Source organism: Macaca fascicularis, chromosome 7 (assembly GCF_037993035.2).
Source record: "Macaca fascicularis isolate 582-1 chromosome 7, T2T-MFA8v1.1".
Taxonomy (NCBI): Eukaryota; Metazoa; Chordata; class Mammalia; order Primates; family Cercopithecidae; genus Macaca; species Macaca fascicularis.
In genome coordinates, this window is record NC_088381.1 from 54,019,810 (window position 1) to 54,041,505 (window position 21,696).

At 35.4% G+C, this 21,696-nt stretch overlaps 1 protein-coding gene across 24 annotated transcripts in view; it reads right to left on the minus strand.

Annotated features, from left to right (window-relative positions):
- The window catches only part of SCAPER (S-phase cyclin A associated protein in the ER), a 557,109-nt gene that overhangs the window by 378,656 nt on the left and 156,757 nt on the right, over nt 1–21,696 (minus strand). For all 24 annotated transcript variants that reach the window (XM_005560160.5, XM_065548231.2, XM_073996464.1 and 21 more), the window contains one exon: nt 19,111–19,251. In XM_005560160.5, coding sequence (XP_005560217.3) covers nt 19,111–19,251 — 141 coding nt within the window. The remainder of the gene's footprint in view (nt 1–19,110; nt 19,252–21,696) is intronic.

Below are 21,696 nucleotides of genomic sequence, written 5' to 3' on the forward strand. Positions count from 1 at the left end.
CTCTCATTCTTGAAAGCCAGAGGAAGGGCATGCTACAGTTAAAATGGTAGAGTGAAGTAGGAAAGCGAACACTAGAGACAACCGTCTTTGACAGCCACAGACTACAGGAATCCATGCTGGATGGAATAAAACCTATGTTAAGATATTTTATAAATCTCAGACAAGTTTGAATACAGATCCAACTAAGCTTTCCCAAATTCCATGCCATGATACCACTTTTATAAGCACTTTAATAAGCAGATTAAGCACAGAAACATCCTTCAAACTGTACTGAAAGTACTCAAAATACAAGATAGGCCAGGCGTGGTGGTTACACCTGTAATCCCAGCACTTTGGGAGGCTGAGGAGGGTGGATCGTGAGGTCAGGAGTGCAAGATTAGCCTGGTCAAGATGGTGAAACACATCTCTATTAAATATACAAAAATTAGCCGGACGTGGTGGCAGGCGCCTGTAATCCCAGCTACTCAGGACGCTGAGGCAGAGAATTGCTTGAACCCGGGAGGTGGGTATTGCAGTGAGCCAAGATCGCGCCGCTGCACTCCAGCCTGGGTGACAGAGCAAGACTCCATCTCAATTAAAAACAAAAAACAAAAAACCCAAGATACACAAGTATGCTCAAAGAAAATTTATTCAGACTATATCAGAGCACACATATTAAACATAATCAAAATGAAAGAAAAAGTAATGGGTCCTAATGCGCTAAGCAAAATTTTTACAATAAAATAAAACTTACAAGGGAAAGAGTATGCAAAAGTCAGATTAAACAACACAATCTTGGCAGTGTGCAGTGGCTCATGCCTGTAATCCCAGCACTTTAGGAGGGAAGCGGGGGAGGACTGCTTGAGCCCAGGAGTTCAAGATCAGTCTGAGCAATGTAGAGTGACCATCTCTATTTTACATACATAGAGAGAGCAAGGTGTGGTGGCATGCAACTATAGTCCTGGTTACTTGGGAGGCTGAGGTGGGAGGATTGCTTGAACCCAGGAGTTGGAGGCTGCAGTGAGCCATGATCGCGCCACTAAACTCCAATTTGGGCAACAGAGTGAGACCCTGTCTCATTTAAAAGAACAGCAACAATTTGGAAGAAAATAATAACTTGTGGCCGGGTGCAGTGGCTCACACCTGTAATCCCAGTACTTTGGGAGGCCAAGACGGGCAGATTGCCTGAGCACAGGAGTTCGAGACCAGCCTGGGCAACATGATGAAACCCCGTCTCTACTAAAATACAAAAAAAAAAAAAATTAGCCGGGCGTGGCAGTGTGTGCCTGTAATCCCAGCTACTCCGGAGGCTGAGGCAGGAGAATCGCTTGAACTTGGGAGATGCAGGTTGCAGTGAGCTAAGATTGTGCCACTGCACTCCAGCCTAGGCAATAGAGAGAGACTCTGCCTCAAAAAAAAAAAAGAAAGATAAGAAAATAACCTAAGAAACAGCAGAAAATTCATTACACAAACTTGGTAACACTGAAGAATTTGACAAAAACATGAATTTAAAGAAGCAAAGGAAAGACAACAAAACAACATACAGTAGTACCTCCTTATCCACAGGGAATACATTCCAAGACCCCCAGTGGATGCCTCAAATCACAGACAGTACCTATATAGTCAGCCCTCCATATCTGTGGGTTCTGCATCCATGGATTCAACCAACTATAGATAAAAAATGTTTTTTTAATGGGTGACTGTGTTTGTACTGAACATGTACAGGCATACCTCAAAGATATTACAAATTTGGTTCCAGCCCACCACAATAAACTAAGTATCACAATAAAGGAAGTCACATGAATTATCAAATTTCCCAGTGCATATAAAAGTTATTTTTACACGATACTATGGCCTATTAATTGTGCAACAGCATTATGTCTAAATAAACAATGCATACACCTTAATTCTAAAACACTTTTTCTAAAAAATGCTAATGAACATCTGAGTCATCAGCAAGTTATAATCTTTTTTTCTGGTGGAGAGTCTTGCCTTAATGTTGATGGCTGCTGACTGATCAGGGTGGTGGTTGCTGAAGGCTGAAGTGGCAATTTCTTAAAGTAAAGGCAATTTCTTAAAATAAGACAACAACAAAGTTTGCCACATTAATGGACTCTTCCTTTCCTCAAAGATTTCTCTGTACTATGTGATGCTGTTTGATAGTGTTTTACCCATAGTAGAGTTTCTTTCAAAATTGGAGTCAATGCCCTCAAAATCCTGCTATTGCTTTATCAATTAATTTTATGGACTATTCTAAATAATTTGTTATTTCAACAATGTTCACAGTGTGTTCACCAGGAGTAGATTCCATCTCAAGAAATCACATTATTTGCTCATTCTTAAGAAGTAACTTGGATATGAGGGCAATCTGGCTGTGACATCTGTCACCCCCTTGATCGCCAGGGTTGATTCAGTTGATCTGGCTGGCTAAGCGGGTGTCCCCTTACTCCCTCACCGCTCCAGGTGCGTCCCTCCCAAAGCTGCATGCTCGGTCAAAGAGGATGACCATCCCTGATAGAGGAGGACCGGTTTTTGGTCAAGGAATATGAGTAGCTGTGTTCCCCTGCTAGAATCTCCAAACAAGTTCTTCAAGAAGTAACTCCTCATTTATTTAATTTTTGTCATAAGACTGCAGCAATTCAGTCACATCTCCAGGCTCACTTCTAATTCTCATACTCTTGCTGTTTTTACCACATTTGCAGTTACTTCCTTAACTGTACTCTTGAACCACCAAAAATCATTTGTGAGAGTTGGAATCAATGTCTTTCAAATTTCTGTTAATGTTGATATTTTGACTTCCATGAATCACCAATGTTCTTAATGCCATCTAAAATGGTGAGTCCTTTCCAGAAAGTCTTAATTTCCTTTGCCAAGATCCATCAGAGGAATCACTATCTATGGCAGCTATAGCTTTATAAAATGTATTTCTTAAAAACTAAGATTTGAAAGTTGAAATTACTCCTTGATCCATGGACTGCAGAAAGGATGTTACATTAGCAGACATGAAAACACCATTCATCTCCTTGTACTCTCTCCATCAGGGCTCTTAAGTAACCAGTGCAATGTCAGTAAGCAGTAAAATTGTTAGAAGAGTCTTCTTTTCTGAGTTGGAGGTCTCAACAGTAGACTTAAAATATTCAGTAAACAATGCTATAAACAGATGTGCTGTCATGCTGGCTTTGTTGTTCCATTTATAGAGTACAGACAGAATAGATTTAGCCTAATTCTTAAAGGGCCTAGGATTTTCAAAATGGTTAATGAGCACTGGCTTCAACTTGAAGTTGCCAGCTGCATTAGCTCCTAGTGAGTCAGCCTTGACTTTGAAGATTTGAAGTCAAGCTCTAAATTCTCTATAGCTATGAAAGTCCTAGATGGCATCTTCTTCCAAGAGAAGTTTGTTTCATCTGCACTGCAAATCTCTTGTTTGGTGCAGCACTCTTCATCAATTATCTTAGCTAGATCTTCCTTCAGCTTCTATGTCAGCATTTGTTGCCTTACCTTGCTCTTTTATGTTATTGAGATGGCTTCCTTCCTCAAACCTCCAGAATCAACCTCTACTAGCTTCAAACATTTCTTCTGCAGCTTCCATACCTTTCTCAGACTTCACAGAATTGGAGGTAGTCGGGATCTTACTCTGGATTAGACTTTGGCTTAACAGAATATTGCTGCTGGTTTGATCTTCTATCCAGACCACTCGAACTTTCGCCATACCAGCAATAAGCTGTTGTGCTTTCTTATCATTCATATGTTCACTGAAGTAACACATTTAATCTTTCTCAAAACTTTTCCTTTCATTTACAACTTGACTGACTAGTACAAGAGGCCTAGCTTTCAGTTTATCCCAGCTTTATTTTGTTCTTTTTGTTTTTCAAGACTGGGTTTCACTCTGTCACCCAGGCTGGAGTGCAGTGGCTCACTGCAGCCTCACACTCCTGAGCTCAAGTGACTCGTTCACTTCAGCCTACTGAGTGGCTGAGACGATAAGCATGCGCCACCACATCTGGCTAATTTTTTAAATGTTTTGGTAAAGATGGGGTCTTGCTAAGTTGCACAGGCTCTAGCTCAGTTTTTGACAAGTCTTCCTCAATAAGCTTTATCATTTCTAGTTTTTTATTTAAAGTGAAAGATGTAAAACTCTTCACTTGAAGACTTAAAGAGGCCACTGTATGGTTATCAATTAATTAACCAATTAGCCTAATTTCAATACTGTTATGTCTCAGGAAATAAGGAGGACTAAGGATAAGAAATGGGGGAATGGCCAGGTCAGTGGAGCAGTCAGAACACACGAAACATTTATCAATTAAGTTTGCTGTCACATACGAGTGTAGCTCATGACACCCCAAAACAATTATAATGGTAACTCCAAAGATCACTTACCACAGATCACCATAATAAATATAATAATTGAAAAATCTAAAATATTATAAGAATCACCAAAGTATAACACAGAGACATGAAGTGAGCACATGTTGTTGGAAAAAATGGCAAAAATAAAGACTTGCTTGATGCAGGATTGACACAAACATTCAATTTTTAAAAACTCAGTATCTTTGAAGCCCAATAAAGTGAAGCAGAATAAAACAATGCATGCCTGTACAGACATTTTTTCTTGTCTTCAATCCCTAGATAATACAGTACAATAACTATTACACAGTATTTACATTGTATTCGGTATAAGTATCCAGAGGTGATTTAAAGTATACAGGAAGATGCGCATAGGTTATATGCAAATACTATACCATTTTACTATACATGGGACTTGAGCAACCATGAATTTTTGTATCTTTCAAGAGGCCCTGAAACCAATCCTCCACAGATACTGAGGGATGATGACGTACATTGTACAAATTTATTTTACCTTCTTCACAATGTCACAAATAGAAGATTCATTCTTACCACAGATTTCAGTAACCTCAGCATAAGATTTCTTTCCTTTCCTTAGTAAGTTGAGAACTTTCATTCTTTCATTTAAAGGAAGCACTTTACAATTTCTGTCTGGCATATCCAAATTGCTAGCACCACTCTTCTTGTGCTTTGGGACCATTAAATAAAATAAGGGTTACTTGAACACAAGCACTATGATACCATGACACGCCATCTGATAACCAAGATGGCTACTAACACACTAATGATCAGATAGCATATACAGCATGGATACTGGACAAAGGAATGATTTATGTCCGGGACATGACTATACAAGATTTCATCATGGTACTCACAACGGTACACAATCTGAAACTTAGGAATTGTTTATTTCTAGATTTTCCATTTAGTATTTTTGGACTGTGATTGACTAGGGTAGCTGAAACCACAAAGACCAAAACTGCAATTAAGGGAGAACTACTGCCTTATTTGATAAAGGTGATTAGTGAGCTAAGGAAACAAACAGAGCACAAAAGTAACACTATCACAGAATTACTTAAATTAGAAAACGCATGGAACAGAACAAGGATATTGTAAAAACCAACTCCAAATAATGGGCCAAGCACAGCTGCTCACATCTGTAATCCCAATGCTATGGGAGGCCAAAGCAGGAGGATCACTTGTGGCCAGGAGTTCGAGACCAGCCTGGGCAACATAGCAAGACCTCCATCTCTACAACAAATTTAAAAAATAAGTCAAATTTTGTGGCACATGCCTATAGTCCCAGCCACTCAAAAGGCTGACTCAGTAAGATCACTTGAGACCAGGAGTTCAAGGCTGTAGTGAACTATGATCCTGCCACTGCACTCCAGCCTGGGTGACAGAGTGAGACCCTGTCTCTATTAAAACAAAGAAATTACTTCTAGAGGAAAAACTTTTGATAATCACAGTTATTGTAGATTTTTACAGTGAAGATGAATGGATAATAAGCCTTGAATATAGAGAACATAGCAAAATGACCTAATATAAAGATAAAGATAAATAGGATCTATGTAGTTAAGAAAGGCAACAGAAAATATTCCAACATAAAATACAGGAAATGTTTAAAGATTAAGAGAGCTTACATTACTTCATTAAACATTGACTCAGAACATCACCATCAAGAATATCCTTATTAAATCATAAAACATTAAGAAAGAACAATAATTTTTCAAGCTTCCACGCAGTAAATGTAAGTCACCTACAAGAAAGAAAAATCAGTGTGGATTCAGGCTTCCCTACAGAAATAATTAAGATAATACAATAATGTCTACGAAGTTCTGAAGGAGAGATACTGTGAATCATAAATATGATCTCGAACCAAGATATAATTCAGATAGAAATGTCACAGGCCTAAAATATGCAAGAACTCAAGGAACAGAGCATATATGAGCTTTTCCTAGAAAAAAAGTTTTTTTCTTAATAAAATCCAGCAAACCAAAAGACAAAACAACTCAAATGAAGAACTGGTAAACAATGAGTTGATTTATATATACAAGGAAAACTAAACTGAGGAACTTAAAGTTACAGAGGAAAATGTAAATTTGATAAACTTTAACAAGAGAAAAATAATAAACCTATGAATAATTATTGTGGAACGATTAGGATGATATACGAGTGATAATTTTCTCATCTCTTTTCAGCAAGGTTTCCCTAAAAATGTTCAGAAATTAAAATGAAATTGGATAAATACAACTCCAAACTCTCAATACGTTTCATAATATTATCTCAAAAAATTCATATGAGAATGAATTCTTCTTGTGATAAACAAATACGACAAACTCAAGAATTCCCTCAATTTTACTTCTACTTCATCTCCTTCCCTTAAAATGGAACTAAAATAAAGATTACTACATCTTACTAAGAAGTATCATATATAGAATAATTCTATTTTATGATTATCCATTCATGCAATCTGAATATAACAACAGGAAAATGTCTGAAACAGTGTCTACCTAATGTTAATGGTGGCTATCTCTGAGGATGGGATTGTTTCCTTTGCTATATTGCTTAAACTCTTCAAAATAAAAATGAATCACTTTTAAAATAAAAATATGGCCACTATTTTAAATACAACATAATATTAAAGAAATCTAGAGTAATGTATTTATACTTAGGCTTGAAGACCATGAAAAGTCCCTCAAGATTTTTAGACTGACAGGCATTACAATACCCTCCAAAAAGATTAATTTGGAGGGAGGAGGAGCAAAAGGGAAGAATATCAACTGTAAATATTTAGGAGGGAGATAAAAGTAAACCGGTGGAAGCCGCAATGGAAAATGCAGGTGCCTACAGAGTTAGAGAACTGCAGGTTCTCTAACTACATATAACCACATATGACTCCAAAGAAGATGTCAGAAAAAATTAGCTTATCTTTCTGGTTTATACACAAAAAGTTGTCAAAAAGAGATTAAAAAGAAAAGCGAAATGAAGTAAATGAATACAAGTTTTCCAAATCTAGGTGAATGGGTGACTAGCTATTATTATCATTATCTGAAATATGGACTTCAGTAAAGTTGGTTTGGGATAAAGGAGATGGTGAGCTGATGAGTTCCACTGGATACAAGCACCAAACAAGAGGCAACTGAGTCTACAGCTCAGTTGAAGGTAGGGCTAAAGATTCAGATTTAGAAATCACTGCAGAGAAGACAGCTGAAGCAATGGTAGTGACTGTGATACTAAAGAAGAGTAAGTGAAGTGAAACTTCATTTTTCAGTTACATTTAACTGACAAAATAAAGAAGGGAAAACAGTGACGGATTGGTTAGAGAGTAGAGAGAAAATTAAGATAGTACAGAAGTTTTCTAGAAAAAGGTGCCTGATGGTGTTCATATGAAGTGACTCAGAAAAGTCTTTTAAACTCAGTGAAAACAGAAATATTCTCAAAGGTAAATACAGTTGCAGAAAGGGGAAAATGATATAAGGAATTAAGGAAGACATGGGTGATGAGGTAGTAGAAACAAGCTCAGACCACTATTTCTCAGAAATTCGGGGATTTACAAAAAATACAAAATAGGTAATCTATACAACAGGTGTACAAAAGTAGGCAATCTCGAGTAATAAAGCAAAGGACAAGAATTTAACTGATAAAAAAATTCCAAGAGCAGCAAAGAGGACAAAAATAGGACCCACAGCACAAGCAATAAGAAACAGGTGTCTTTTCCTCAAAAAAAAAAAAAAAAAAGAAAAATAAATGGTAATTATTACGAGACATGTTGCAACTGAAAATGAGTCAATAAGCCATTAAGAAACTGAAAATGAAAGTCAATATTAGACTATTAAATAATGGACTATGATCTAATATAAAATCAGGTTCTGAATAACTCAGGCTGCAATATTAATCACCATCAACTGAGTACTTGCTAATTTATTTTCAACCATCTACCTACCTAAGAAAGAACTAAAGGATTTGAAATGGCCATTAATTTACCCCAAGGACTCACAGAAAGCATACATGGAAAAAAATCATCTTGAGCATGTAACAGGTCTAAAATGGTACATGTTCTCAAGGAAAGTACTCGTATGGTAAAATTTAAATTTAAAAAAAATCACTGGATTATTAATACTTTTTGGTTAGTAACAGAACAACAGAAATACATGAGAGACTTCAGAAAAAATTAAGTAGTAGAATATTTCTTCTATAATTCTAATGTTTTACTAAGTGCTTTTGTTATACCAAAGATGACATTAACTGCTTCACAACATGCATAATCTAACTTAATACTTACAGTAATTGAGATGTAGGTAAAATTATTCCCATTTTAAAGATGAACAAATAGGCTCAGAGAGGTAAAATAATACCTAAGGCTATTCAGCTACTAAGTGGTAGAGTGAGAACCTAAATTCAAATTTGTCTAACTCAAGAGACTTCAGTCTTCACTATGATAATAAAAAATACTTTTGAATAAGAAAAAAAAAATACAGTGCCTATTTTCTTTGTAGAAATGGAATACATGTCCAGACAGGATTTCAGTTTATTGAACTGAAAATGGTGACAATTAAGAGCACCAATAGGTGAGCAAGTGGTAGCAAGGTTTTAAAACAGTATTTCATATTAGCAAGAATTTTAGTACAGACTCTTAATTCACTTACCATTAATTATTCTGCCAAAAGGCTACTGGAACTGATAAGCTATTCTGGCAAGGATTCAGGATATAAAAATCAATGTACAAAAATCAGTAGCATTTCTATATACCAACAATGCCCAGGCAGAGAGTCAAATCAAGAACACAATAACATAAAATAGTCAAAGAAAATGGCATACCCAGGAAAATACAGCTAACCAAAGAGGTGGAAGAACTCAACAAGGAGAATGACAAAACACTGCTGAAAAAAATCAGAGATGACACAAACAGAAAAACATCACATGCACTGTATTAGAAGAATCAGTATCATTAAAATGGCCATAAGCAATTTATAGATTTGAAGCTATCCTATCAAACCACAATGGCATTCTTCACAAAATTAGAAAAAAAAAAAAAAAAACTATTCTAAAATTCGTATGGAATCAAAAAAGAGCCCCAATAGCCAAAGCAATAGTAAGCAAAAGGAACAAAGCTTGAGGCATCACATTACTCGACTTCAAACTATGCCACAAGGCTATAGTAAACAGAACAGCATGGTACTGGTACAAAACAGACACACAGACCAATGGAACAGAACAGAAAATTCAGAAACAAAGCTGCACACCTCCAACCATCTGATCTCCAACAAGGCCAACAAAGCAATGGGAAAAGTACTCCTTCAATAAATGGTACTAGGATAACTGGTTAATTACATGCAGAATGACAAAACTAGACCCTTATTTTTAACTACATATAAAAATTGACTTAAGATGGATTAAAGATTTAAATGTAAGGCCTCAAACTATTAAAATCCTAGAAGAAAACCTAGGAAATACCCTTCTTGACATCTGCTTGACAAGGCAGTATCTCCAAAAGTAATTGGAACAAAAACAAAAGTTGACAAGTAGGCCCTAATTAAGGTAAAAATCTTCTGCACAGCCAAAGAAACATTCAACAGAGTAAACAGACAACCTACAGAATGGGAAACAATATTTGTAAACAATGTATCTAACACAGTCTAATATCCAGGATCTATAAGGAACTTAAATCAACAAGCAAAAAACAACCTCATTTTTAAAAATGAGCAAAAGACACCAATTAACATGAAAAAATTCTTAGCATCACTAAGCATCAGATAAATACAAATCAAAATCACAATGAGATGCCATCTCACACCAGTCAGAATGGCTATCATTAAAAAGTTAAAAAACAAGAGATGCTGGCAAGGCTACAGAGAAGGAGACTGCTTATACACTGTTGGTGGGAATGTAAATTAGTTCAGCCACTGTGGAAGGCAGTATGGCAATTTCTCAAAGAACTTAAAACACAACTACCATTTGACCCAGCAATTCCATTACTGGGGATCTATCCATTGGAAAGCAAATTATTATACCAAAAAGACACATGCAGTCGTATGTTCACCGCCATGCTATTCACAATAGCAAAGACATGGAATCAACCCAGGAGTCCACTGATAGTGCCCATCAATAGACTGGATTAAAAAAATGTGGTGCATATACACCATGGAATACTATGCAACCAAAAAAAGAATGAAACTGTATCCTTTGCAACAACATGGATGGAACTGAAGGTCATAATCCTAATTGAATTAATGCAACAGTAAACCAAGGGACAATTTTCTCATTTGTAAGTGGGAGCTAAACAATAAGCACATATGGACATAAACATGGGAACAATAGATACTGCAGACTACTAGAGGTGGAGAGGGAAGAGAGAGAAGGATTAAAAACTACTTATTGGCCTGTAATTCCAGCACTTTGGCAGTCTAACGTGGGTGGATCACCTGAGGTTAGGAGTTCAAGACCAGCCTGGCCAAAATGGTGAAACCTCATGTCTACTAAAAAAAAAAGAAAAAAAATTAGCCAGGCATGGTGGCCTGTGCTTGTAATCACCGCTACTTGGGAGGCTGAGGCGGAAGAATCACTTGAACCCAGGAGGCAGCTGTGTCAGTGAGCCAAGATCGCGCCACTGCACTCCAGCCTGGGCAACAGAGTGAGACTCCATCTCAAAAAACGAAACAAAACAAAACAAACCTACCTATTGAGTACTATGCTCATTACTTGGGTGCAATATATCCATGGAACAAACCTGCACATGTACCCCGCGTATCCAAAATAGAAGTTGGAATTTTAAGAAAAAGAATTAAAAGTACTATAAATGGTAGCTGATATCCTCATGTAAAGATACCAGGGAGTTGACCATCCATCTCTATGGAAATTATTTAAACTGTGACAAACAATTAGGTTAATTTGCTTAAAAGAGTCACTTTGGCTTAATAAAATCATATTGAAAGTAAGTATATTAAGCAATTAGACAAGTCAAAATGTATGTAAGTCATATGGTAAAATATCACAAAATGAGAATACTAAAGTAATAAGTACAGTGGTAAAATCAGAACCTTTGGAACCAGAAAGATCTGGATTTAATTCTGCCTTTATGATCATCAATAATCTACCTACAGACTGTTGCTCGAAAATAAACAGATACAAATACTAATAACACATACATCAGAAATTCCACTTCCAGCCATAAGTAACAGGATGAGATTTACCCTTGCACTTTAAACAACTAACAAAATTGGACAAATATATGAAATACCTAAATTCAATTAATGTAATACACCATATCAATAGAACAAGGACAAAAAATATAGTGTAACAGCAATAGATGGAGAAGAAGCATTTGACAAAATCCAATATCCCTTCATAATAAAAACATTCAACAAACGATGAATAAAAATGAACTTCCTTGACCCGATAAAGGACATATAGTTGTCCCTCAGTATCCATTGGAGATTGATTCCAGGATCCACTACGGATACCAAAATGCAGATGCTGAAGTCCCTTACAGTTGATGCTCTGCATTCACAGATTCAACCACCTGCTGATCAAGACTATTCCGGATGTGTAGTCTCACTACTTCTATTCAACAATATACTATAGGTTCTAGCCAGAGCAATTAAACAAGAAAAAGAAATCAAAGACATCCAACTGGAAAGCAAAAGCAAAACTAACTATATTTGCAGATTATGTGATCTTGTTTATGAAAACTCCTAAAGAATTCACTAAAAAGCTATTAAAACTAATGAAGGAGTTCAAACAAGATTATAAGACATAAGATCAATACATAAAAATTGATTATATGTTACACATTTGCAATGAATAATCAAAAATGAAATTAAGATAACAATATCATTTATAATTGCATCCAAAAGAATACTTACGAATAAATTAAAACAAAGCAGTAAAATACTTGTATGTTGAAAACAAAACAATGCTGAAAGAAATTAAAGAAGACAAATAAATAGAAAGAAATTCCATGTTCATAAATTGGAAGACTAATATTAAGACGATAATACTACTCAAAGGGATATAAAGATACATAATCCCTAACACAATGCCAATGGGCTTTTTTGCAGATATGAAAAACCAAACCTCAATTCACATGGAATTGCAAGGTGCATTTCATTGGTACATCATGTTCTGTGGGGATAGGGATAACAAAATTGGAGGACTCATGGTTCCATTTCAAAGCTTACTAAAAAGCTACAGTAATCAAAATAGTGTGGTATTGGCATAAAGACAGACATACAGACTGCTATGGTTTGGCTGTCTGTCCCTTCAAACCACATGTTGAAATATGTGATCTGGCCGGGCGTGGTTGCTCTCACCTGTAATCCCAGCACTTTGGGAGACCGAGGCGGGCAGATCACGAGGTCAAGAGATCAAGACCATCCTGGTCAAAATGGTGAAACCTTGTATCTACTAAAAATACAAACCTTAGCTGGTGTGGTGGCGCGCACCTGTACTCCCAGCTACTTGGTAGGCTGAGGCAGGAGAATCACTTGAACCCAGGAGGTATAGGTTGCAGTGAGCCAAGATCACACCACTGCACTCTAGCCTGGCAACAGAGTGGGACTCCGTCTCAAAAAATATATATATATGTAATCAATATGTGAAACATTAATTGCCAATGTTGGAGGTAGAGGCCTAATGGGAAGTGTTTGGGTCATGGGAACAGATCCCTCATGAATAGATTAATGCCCTCAGGGGAAAGGGGTGAGCTCTGCTATATTAGTTCCTGCAAAAGTTCCCTCAAGAGCTGGTTGTTTATAAGAGTCTGGTACCTCCCTCCTCTCTTACTGCCTCCTCTTTCACCATGTGATCTGCACATGCTGACTCTCCTTCACCTTCTGCCATCACTGGAGTCAGCCTGAGGCCCTCACCAGAAGGAGATGATGGTGCCATGCTTCTTGTACAGCCTACAGAATAGTGAGCTAAATAAACCTCTTCTCTTTATAAATTACCCAGCCTCAAGTATTCCTTTATCACAACACAAATGGGCTGAGACAGACCAATGGGAGGGTTTGTCTCTTCAATAAATGGTGCTGGGAAATATGTATATTCTTATGCAAAAGAATTAAGTTGAACCCCTACCTCAGATCACACACAAAAATTAACTCAAAATGTTTTTATGATTTAAATATAAAAATCTAAAACCACAAAATCTCAGAAGAAAACAAAGAGGTAAATCTTCATGATCTTCGATTTGGTAATTATTTCCTAGCACCAAAAACTAAGCAACAAAAAAAGATAAATAAATTGGAATTTGACATTAAAAATTTTTATTAAAAGAACATTATCAAGAAAGTGAAAAGACAACTTGCAAAATTAAAGAAAGTATTTGCAAATCACAAGTTTCATAAGGATCTAGTATCCAGAACATATAAAGAACTCTTATAACTAAACAACGAAAAGATGAACTGCCCAGGTAAAAAGTGAGCAAAGGATTTTGAACAGAGATTTTTTTCCAAGAAGATATACAAATGGCCAAAAAGTACATGAAAAGATGCTCAACAGTATTAGTCTTTGGGGAATAGATAAATTTCTTGAGTGACACAAATTATATAATAGAAACAGATATTAGGAATAGCTCTACGTAAATTAAAGAAATAAAACTTTTAGGCAAAAACCCTCCCACAAAGAAAACCAGATCCAGATAGCTTCCTTGGTGGATTTTACAAAAAAAAAAAAAATTAAACAATAAATTGTACCAATTCTACACAAACAACTCTAAAGAAACTGAAGATAATGGAAACCTTCCTAAATCACTTTACAAAGCCAGCATATCCTGTTACCAAAAACAAAGACATTAAAGAAAAAAAAACTATAGAACACCCTCGGTCATGAACACTGATGCAAAAATTCCTAAAATTTTAGCAAATCAAATTCACCAATATATAAAAATGATAATATACTATGACTACATGAGGTTTATCCCAGAAATGCACAGTTGATTTAATATATGAAAATCAACCAGTGAAATTCATCATTAAAAAATTTTTTAAATTATATCTTAATTGACAAAACACCATGTGAACAATTTTAAAGTCCAATCATGGTAAAGATTTTCAGTAAACTAAGACTAGAAAGAAATTTCCTCAATTTGATAACAAACATCTATGAAACATCTATAGCTAATATCATACTTAATGGTGAAGAGTAAATGCTTTTCTCCTGAGACTGGGAACAAGGAAAGACGTCAGCAATCTTCACAACTCTCAACACTGTAGTAGTCCCGGCCATTGCAATACAAGGAGATAAAAAATAAAAAACATACAGACTGGAAAGAAAGAAATAACAATAGACCTAATAAGTGAGTTTATTAGCAAGGTTGTAGAATACAAGGTACATATACAGAAATCAACTGCACTGCTATATATTAGCAATAAACAGAAAAAAAACCATTGAATATACCATCAAACATATGAACTATAGATAAATTTCACAAAATAGATGCAAAGGCAAGAATCTAAATAAGTTGAGATATATATCATGTTCATGGAAATGCTCAATATCATTAAGATGTCAATTCTCCCCCAAATTAATCTATAAATTCAATGCAAACCCATTTTAAACCCAGATAGGCTTTAAAAAAATCTTTGTAGAAATTCAAAAGCTGATCCTGTAATTTATATGGAATACAAAGGATCTAAAATAGCCAAAATAGCTCAGAAAAAAACAACAAAGCTTACGGACGTGTACTTTCTGATTTCAATTTATTATAAAGGTACAATAATCAAGATAGAGTGGTACTGGTATAAAAAAAGGCACAGAGATAAAGGAAACAGAATCAAGTTAGAAAGAAAACTCACATATTCATGGCCAATTCATTTTCAACAATGTTATTAAAGCAATTCAATGTAAAAAGAACAGTCTTAAACAACTGGTGCTGGAACAGTACATACCCACATGAAAAAAAAATCTCAACCATAACTCATAATACACACAAGTACAAAACCTAAAAAATCAAATCAAAAAAATTTAGAAAACATGAATTAGACCTGTAACTAGTAAGGACATTGATCAGTAATTTAGTAATCTCCTAAGAAAATCCCTGGACCTTATGGCTTCATGGGTGAATTCTACCGAACACTTAAAGAACTAACACCAAACCTTCTCAAACTCCAAACAACTGAAGAGGAGGGAATACATCCTAACTCATTCTATGGGGCCAGCATTACCCTGATACCAAAACCAGACAGAAACTAAAAGGAAAAAACTATAGACCAATATCCTTTATCAATATTAACACAAAAACTCTCAACAAAATACTAGCAAAGCATATTAAAAGAATTATACACCATGACCAAGTAGGATTTATTCCTGGAAGGGTTCGAAATACGGAAACTGACCAATGTAATATAACATATTAACAGAATTAAAGAGGGAAAAAACATACAGTCTCAATTGATGCACAAGAAAACATTTGACAATTAAACATTTTTCATGACAAAAAACAACAAACTAGGAACAGAACAAACTCAAAAGCGATATATGAAAAAACCTCAACAAATATCATACTCAATGGTAAAAGACTGAGAGCTTTTACTCTGCTATTAGGAACAAGATAAAGATACCTGCTTTCACCACTTTTTTTTTTTACTGAGACGGAGTCTTGCTCTGTCACCCAGGCTGGAGTGCAGTGGCGCGATCTAGGCTCATTGCAAGCTCCACTTCCCGGGTTCACGCCATTCTCCTGCCTCAGCCTCCCAAGTAGCTGGGACTATAGGTGCCCACCACCACGCCCAGCTAATTTTTTGTATATTTAGTAGAGACGGGGTTTCACTGTGTTAGCCGGGATGGTCTCAATCTCCTGACCTCGTGATCTGCCCGCCTCGGCCTCCCAAAATGCTGTGATTACAGGTGTGAGCCACTGTGCCTGGCCGTTTTCACCGCTTCTATTTAAAGTAGCACTAGAAATTCAAGCCAGAAGAATTAGGAAAGTAAAAGAAATAGTGTCGAAATTTAGAAAATAGTAAGATTATCTTTGTTCACAGATGATATGAACTTATATGTAGAAAACACTTACAGATTCCACCAAACAAAAACTGTTAGAACTAATAAAAATTCAGTAAAGAAGCAGGATACAAAGTCAACATACAAAAATCAATTGCATTTCTATACACTAACAAGGAACAATCTGAAAAGGAGATTATGAAAACAATCCCATTAACAATAGCATCAAAAATAATAAAATACTTAGTAATTAACCAAGGAGGCAAAAGATACATACAATAAAAAGTACAAAACATTGTTGAAAAATTAAAGACAACACAAATAAATAAAAAATTATCCCATGATCATGAACCAGAACACTTAAAATTGTTAAGACATCAACAATACACAAAGTGATCTATAGATTCAATGCAATCTCTATCAAAATCCCAATGATGACTATGCAGGAACAGAAAAGTCCACCCTAAAATTCATATGGAATCTCAAGGGACCCCAAATAACCAAAACAATCTTTAAAAAGAACAACAAAATTGGATGACTCACACTTCCTAATTTCAAAACTTAAAACTACAAACATCAAAACAGTATAGTACTAGCACTAAAACAAACATACAGACCTATGGAATAGAACAGGGAACTAAGAAATAGACCCTCACAGATATAGTCAAATGATTTTTGACAAGGATGCCAAGACAATTTAATGGACAAAGAACAGTCTTTTCAGCAAATGGCAATGGGAAAACTCGACAGTCACATGCAAAAGAATCAAGCTAAACCTTTACCTAACTCTATATACTGAAATTAACTCAAAATGGATCAATTACCTAAACGTAAGATCTAAAGCTATAAAACTCTTAGAAGACACAGGATCAAAGTGTCACGACACTAGATTTTGCAATGACTTACTGGATATGACACCAAAGTCACAGGCAACAAAAGAAAAAACAGACAAACTGGACTTTGCGAAAATTAAAATATTTTGCGTGTCAAAAGATGTTACTGTCAAAGTAAAAATGCAACCCACAGAATGGGAGAAAACATTTGCAAATCATATCTTTGATTTAAAAACAAATTGATATCAAGAATATATGAAGAAGTCTTAAAACTCCACAACAAAAAAACAACTCAATTCAAAAATGGGCAAATGACTTGAATAGACATTTCTCCAAAGAGGATATACAAATGGCCAATAAGCACATGAAAAGATGCTCAACACCACTAATCATTAGAGAAATGCAAATCAAAACTACAACGAGACACCAAATAACACACATTAGAATGACTACTATCACAAAAACAAAATGATGGAAGTTAGAGAGGATATGGAATAACTGGAACCCTTGTGCACTACTGATGGGAATGTAAAAATGTTGAACTACATGTAGAAAACAGCATGGTGATTCCTCAAAAAATTAAAAATAGAATTACCATAAGATCCAGACTTTCCAATTCTGGGTATATACCCAAAAGAATTCAAAGCAGGGACTCGAGAGTTATTTGTACATCCATATTTACAACAGCACTATTCACAATAGCTAAAGTATAGTAATAACTCAAATGTCCACTGAGATATGAATGGATAAGCAAAATGTGGTATATACATACAATGGAAAATTACTCAGCCTGAAAAGGGATGGAAATTCTAACATATGCTATAACACTGAAGACCTAATGCTAAATGAAATAAGCCAGTCACAAAAAGATAAAATTATATCATATCATTCCATTTATAAGAGGCACTTAGAGTAGTCAAAATCATAGATCTAGAAAGTAGAATGATCATTGCCAGGGGCTGGTGGTGAGAATGAGGAGTTACTGTTTAATGAGCACAGAGTTTCAGTTTTACAAGATGAAAAAGACTAATGGAGATACATGGTGGTGATGACTGCATAACATGAATGCATTAAAACCACTGAACTGTATACTTAACAGATGATAAATATTACATTACGTTTTTCCCACAAAAAAAGGAAAAAAAATTAAGACTCTATACACATATTTTAAAAATTACTGAAATTAAAATGTGTAACTGTGTCAAGTGCTGGTCAGAATATAGCACAACTAGAACTCCCATTCACTACTGGTAGGAATGGAAAACCATGTGTAAAACTTAAACATGAACCTATTGTAAGATGCTATACTAATCCACTCCTAGGTTTTCATAAAATAAAAATGAAAGTACACATCTGCACAAAGACATATACATGAATTGCCACAGCAGCTATATTTGTAATAGAAAAAAACTGGAAAGAAAACACATGTCCATCAACAAGTGACTGGGTTAACAAATTACGGTATTTCCATACGTAAAGAAATGGAAGGAATGACTCAGCAATGAAAAGGAAGGAATTATTCACACACACAACAGGATGAAGTTCCAAGTAACTATTATGAGGGAAAGCCAGAGAAAAGAATAGATAATGTATGATTCCACACACATAAGTTCTAGAAAATGCAAACATTTATACTGATAGAAAGCAGATCAGTAATTAGATAATAGAGTTGAATGAAGGAATGAATTACAAAGAGGAATTGTATATTATGTTCATTGTACTGATAGTTTCAAGGATATAATACATGTCAAAACTCATCAAATGGAATAAATTACATATGTGCTGCTTATTATCTATCAATTATACCTTTGTATAATAAAATAATAATAGATGGCTCACAGAATTATCAAAGGGATAAAATATTGCACCTCGTAAGTTTTAAATGAGCCTGTAAAATGCTGTTATCCTAGAACAGAATAAACACTGGATAAACATTATCTTCTATTACTATTATATAACAATTGAAAAAAGTACTTGGGTAATTAAGTTAACATTTAAAGCTCTTATGATATACCTTAGCTTCTTCTTCTTGTGCTTTTTTCACAATTGCTTGTAATTGCACTTCTCGCTTAAACTCAGCATGAAGTAATTTTTCTTCCATCATCCTGCGTCGTTGATCTAGTAATTCTTCCTTCCACTTCCGGACATCCTTCTCCTGCGTATAGTGAATTATCACATCCTTAATTTCAATATATACAATCATTTAAATGAAGTACTAATAAATAAATGGCTTATGAAATATAAACTCTAAGTGTGGAAAAATGTGCAGCAACATGACTAACAATTAAGGACGAGAACTATGAGGCCAGACTACCTAAATTCATAATCTACATTGGCCACTTACTAGCTGCATAATCTAGACAACTTTTTTAGCCTATGTCTCAGTTTCCTTATCTATAAACAGCAAATAAAAATAATAATATTACCTCACAGGATTATTTGAAGGTTCATAAAACTCTCAGAACAGTGGCTTAGATATGCCTCTACAGAAATATTTGCATTATTCTTGTACCGTTATCATGAGTATGTTTAAAATGAATATAGTGTATATTTAACCTTATAAACGTTACTATGATGTAACCCACATTCAAGAAAAATAAGTAATTTTATCCTAGAAACTGAAAAATGATATCTAACAAATCACATTATTTGCATAAGAAACATTCTCTGAAGGAACAGAGAGGGTTTCACCTACAAAAAAATATAGACATAATAATTGCTACTTTATGTTGTTTTAAGAAATTAACCCTTAAAACTTTAATTCCTTAAAACAACCTCAAACAGAAGAAGTAAAAGCTTGCTCTGTGCTCTAGGAAATAAGATTCAGCACCATGAAAATAAATTATAGAAAATCAGAAGATGGGTCAATATGAGTGGAAAAAACCTAAAATTTTATTTGAGTTGTTTCTCTCAATAATTGTGTTGAACCATCCAAAAAAGTATGATACAAAAATAGCACTACACGAAGAGCCAGATGACATGTCCTTAAAGCCTCAGCTCTGCAAATTATTGGTTGTGTAACACTGGAAACAACACTTAGCCTCTCCTAGATTGTTTTTACATCTATAAAATGAGGTTCAGCACCTGCCTTGTGTACATCATAGAGTTATTGTGGTGATGTGATGACATCACTCATGTGAAACAGTGTTGAAAACAATAATCCATCATACAAATGGAAGATGAAAATTGCCATTAAAATTAATTTAAGAGATACCTACATTGATGAGAAAATAACCAGAACACATCTAAAGTCTTGTATACTTTCACTAATCAACGATTTTCTTGCATGAATACTTGGAGATCATGTTTAGATAAAAGAAAATATACTATAATTGTGCTGGTATTTAAAAACACAGTAAGAGAAGAATTGTGATTGTGTTAGAGCACTTCTCTTAAGCTAAAATTAAAATAATACATCGACTCTTGTAGAACTCCACAAGAGACTGCTTTTCATATCTAATCTATTCAGCTACATGACAAATTATTGAGATTCAAGTAAAAATAAAACTCAAATAATTTTCTTATAGTCCTAGTCAACTTTACACTGTACTCAACAGAATCTTGTACTACCTAATGTATTTTTATGAACATTCAAATTATGTGGTCCAACTATTTCTCCCAAATTTAAACTACACAGTAAAAGTAATCCAAATAATATGCTTAACCTATGACTATTTATACTCTTTTCTAATACCAGAAGGTAACAAAAGAGTTCACCTGTAATTACAATATAGTGGCCATATATCTTTCATCATGCTGTGTTAGGTACCTGTAGTATGGAGCCTCTGAGATGGTGCCTAGTGATCTAAGCCACCTGGTTTTAAGATCCTTATGTAATCTCCTCCCATATTGTATCAGAACTGTGACCAAAAGAATACAGCAAAAGCAATGCTATAAAACTCAGCACAACTTCCTTTTATTAACTCTCTTAGGTACTTTTTCCTTTCTCTCCCCGACTCTCTCTCTCTGATTTTCTATGGAGAAACCACTGGCCATGTCATGAAGACACTTGGGCTGTAGAAAGGTATACTTGGCAAGAAACTGAGGTTTCTGGCCCACAGCCAAAGGGGAACAAAAGCCAGCAAATAACCGCACAAATGAGTATGGAAGTGGATCCTCCAGACCCAGATGACTATGACCTGACTGATAGCTTGACTAAAAATTCATCAGGCTGGAAGCAGTGGCTCACGCCTGTTATCCCAGTACTTGGGAGGCAGATCACTTCCGGTCAGAAGTTCGAGACCAGTCTGGCCAACATGGTGAAATCTCGTCTCTACCAAAAATACAAAAAATTAGCCAGGTGTGGTGGCGCATGCCTGTAATCCCAGATCCTCAAGAGGCTGAGACAGGAGTATCACTTGAACTCGGGAGGTGGAGGCTGCAGTGAGCCGAGATTGTGCCATGGCACTCCAGCCTAGGCGACAGAGCCAGACTCCATCTCGAAAAAAAAAAAAAAAAAATCATCAGAGACCCAGAGCAAGAATGATGGCCAGGTATGATGGCTCACACCTGGAATTCCAGTGCTTTAGAAGGCCAAGGTAGAAGGATTGCTTGATGCCAGGAGTTCAAGACCAGTCTGGGCAACATGGCAAGACCCTGT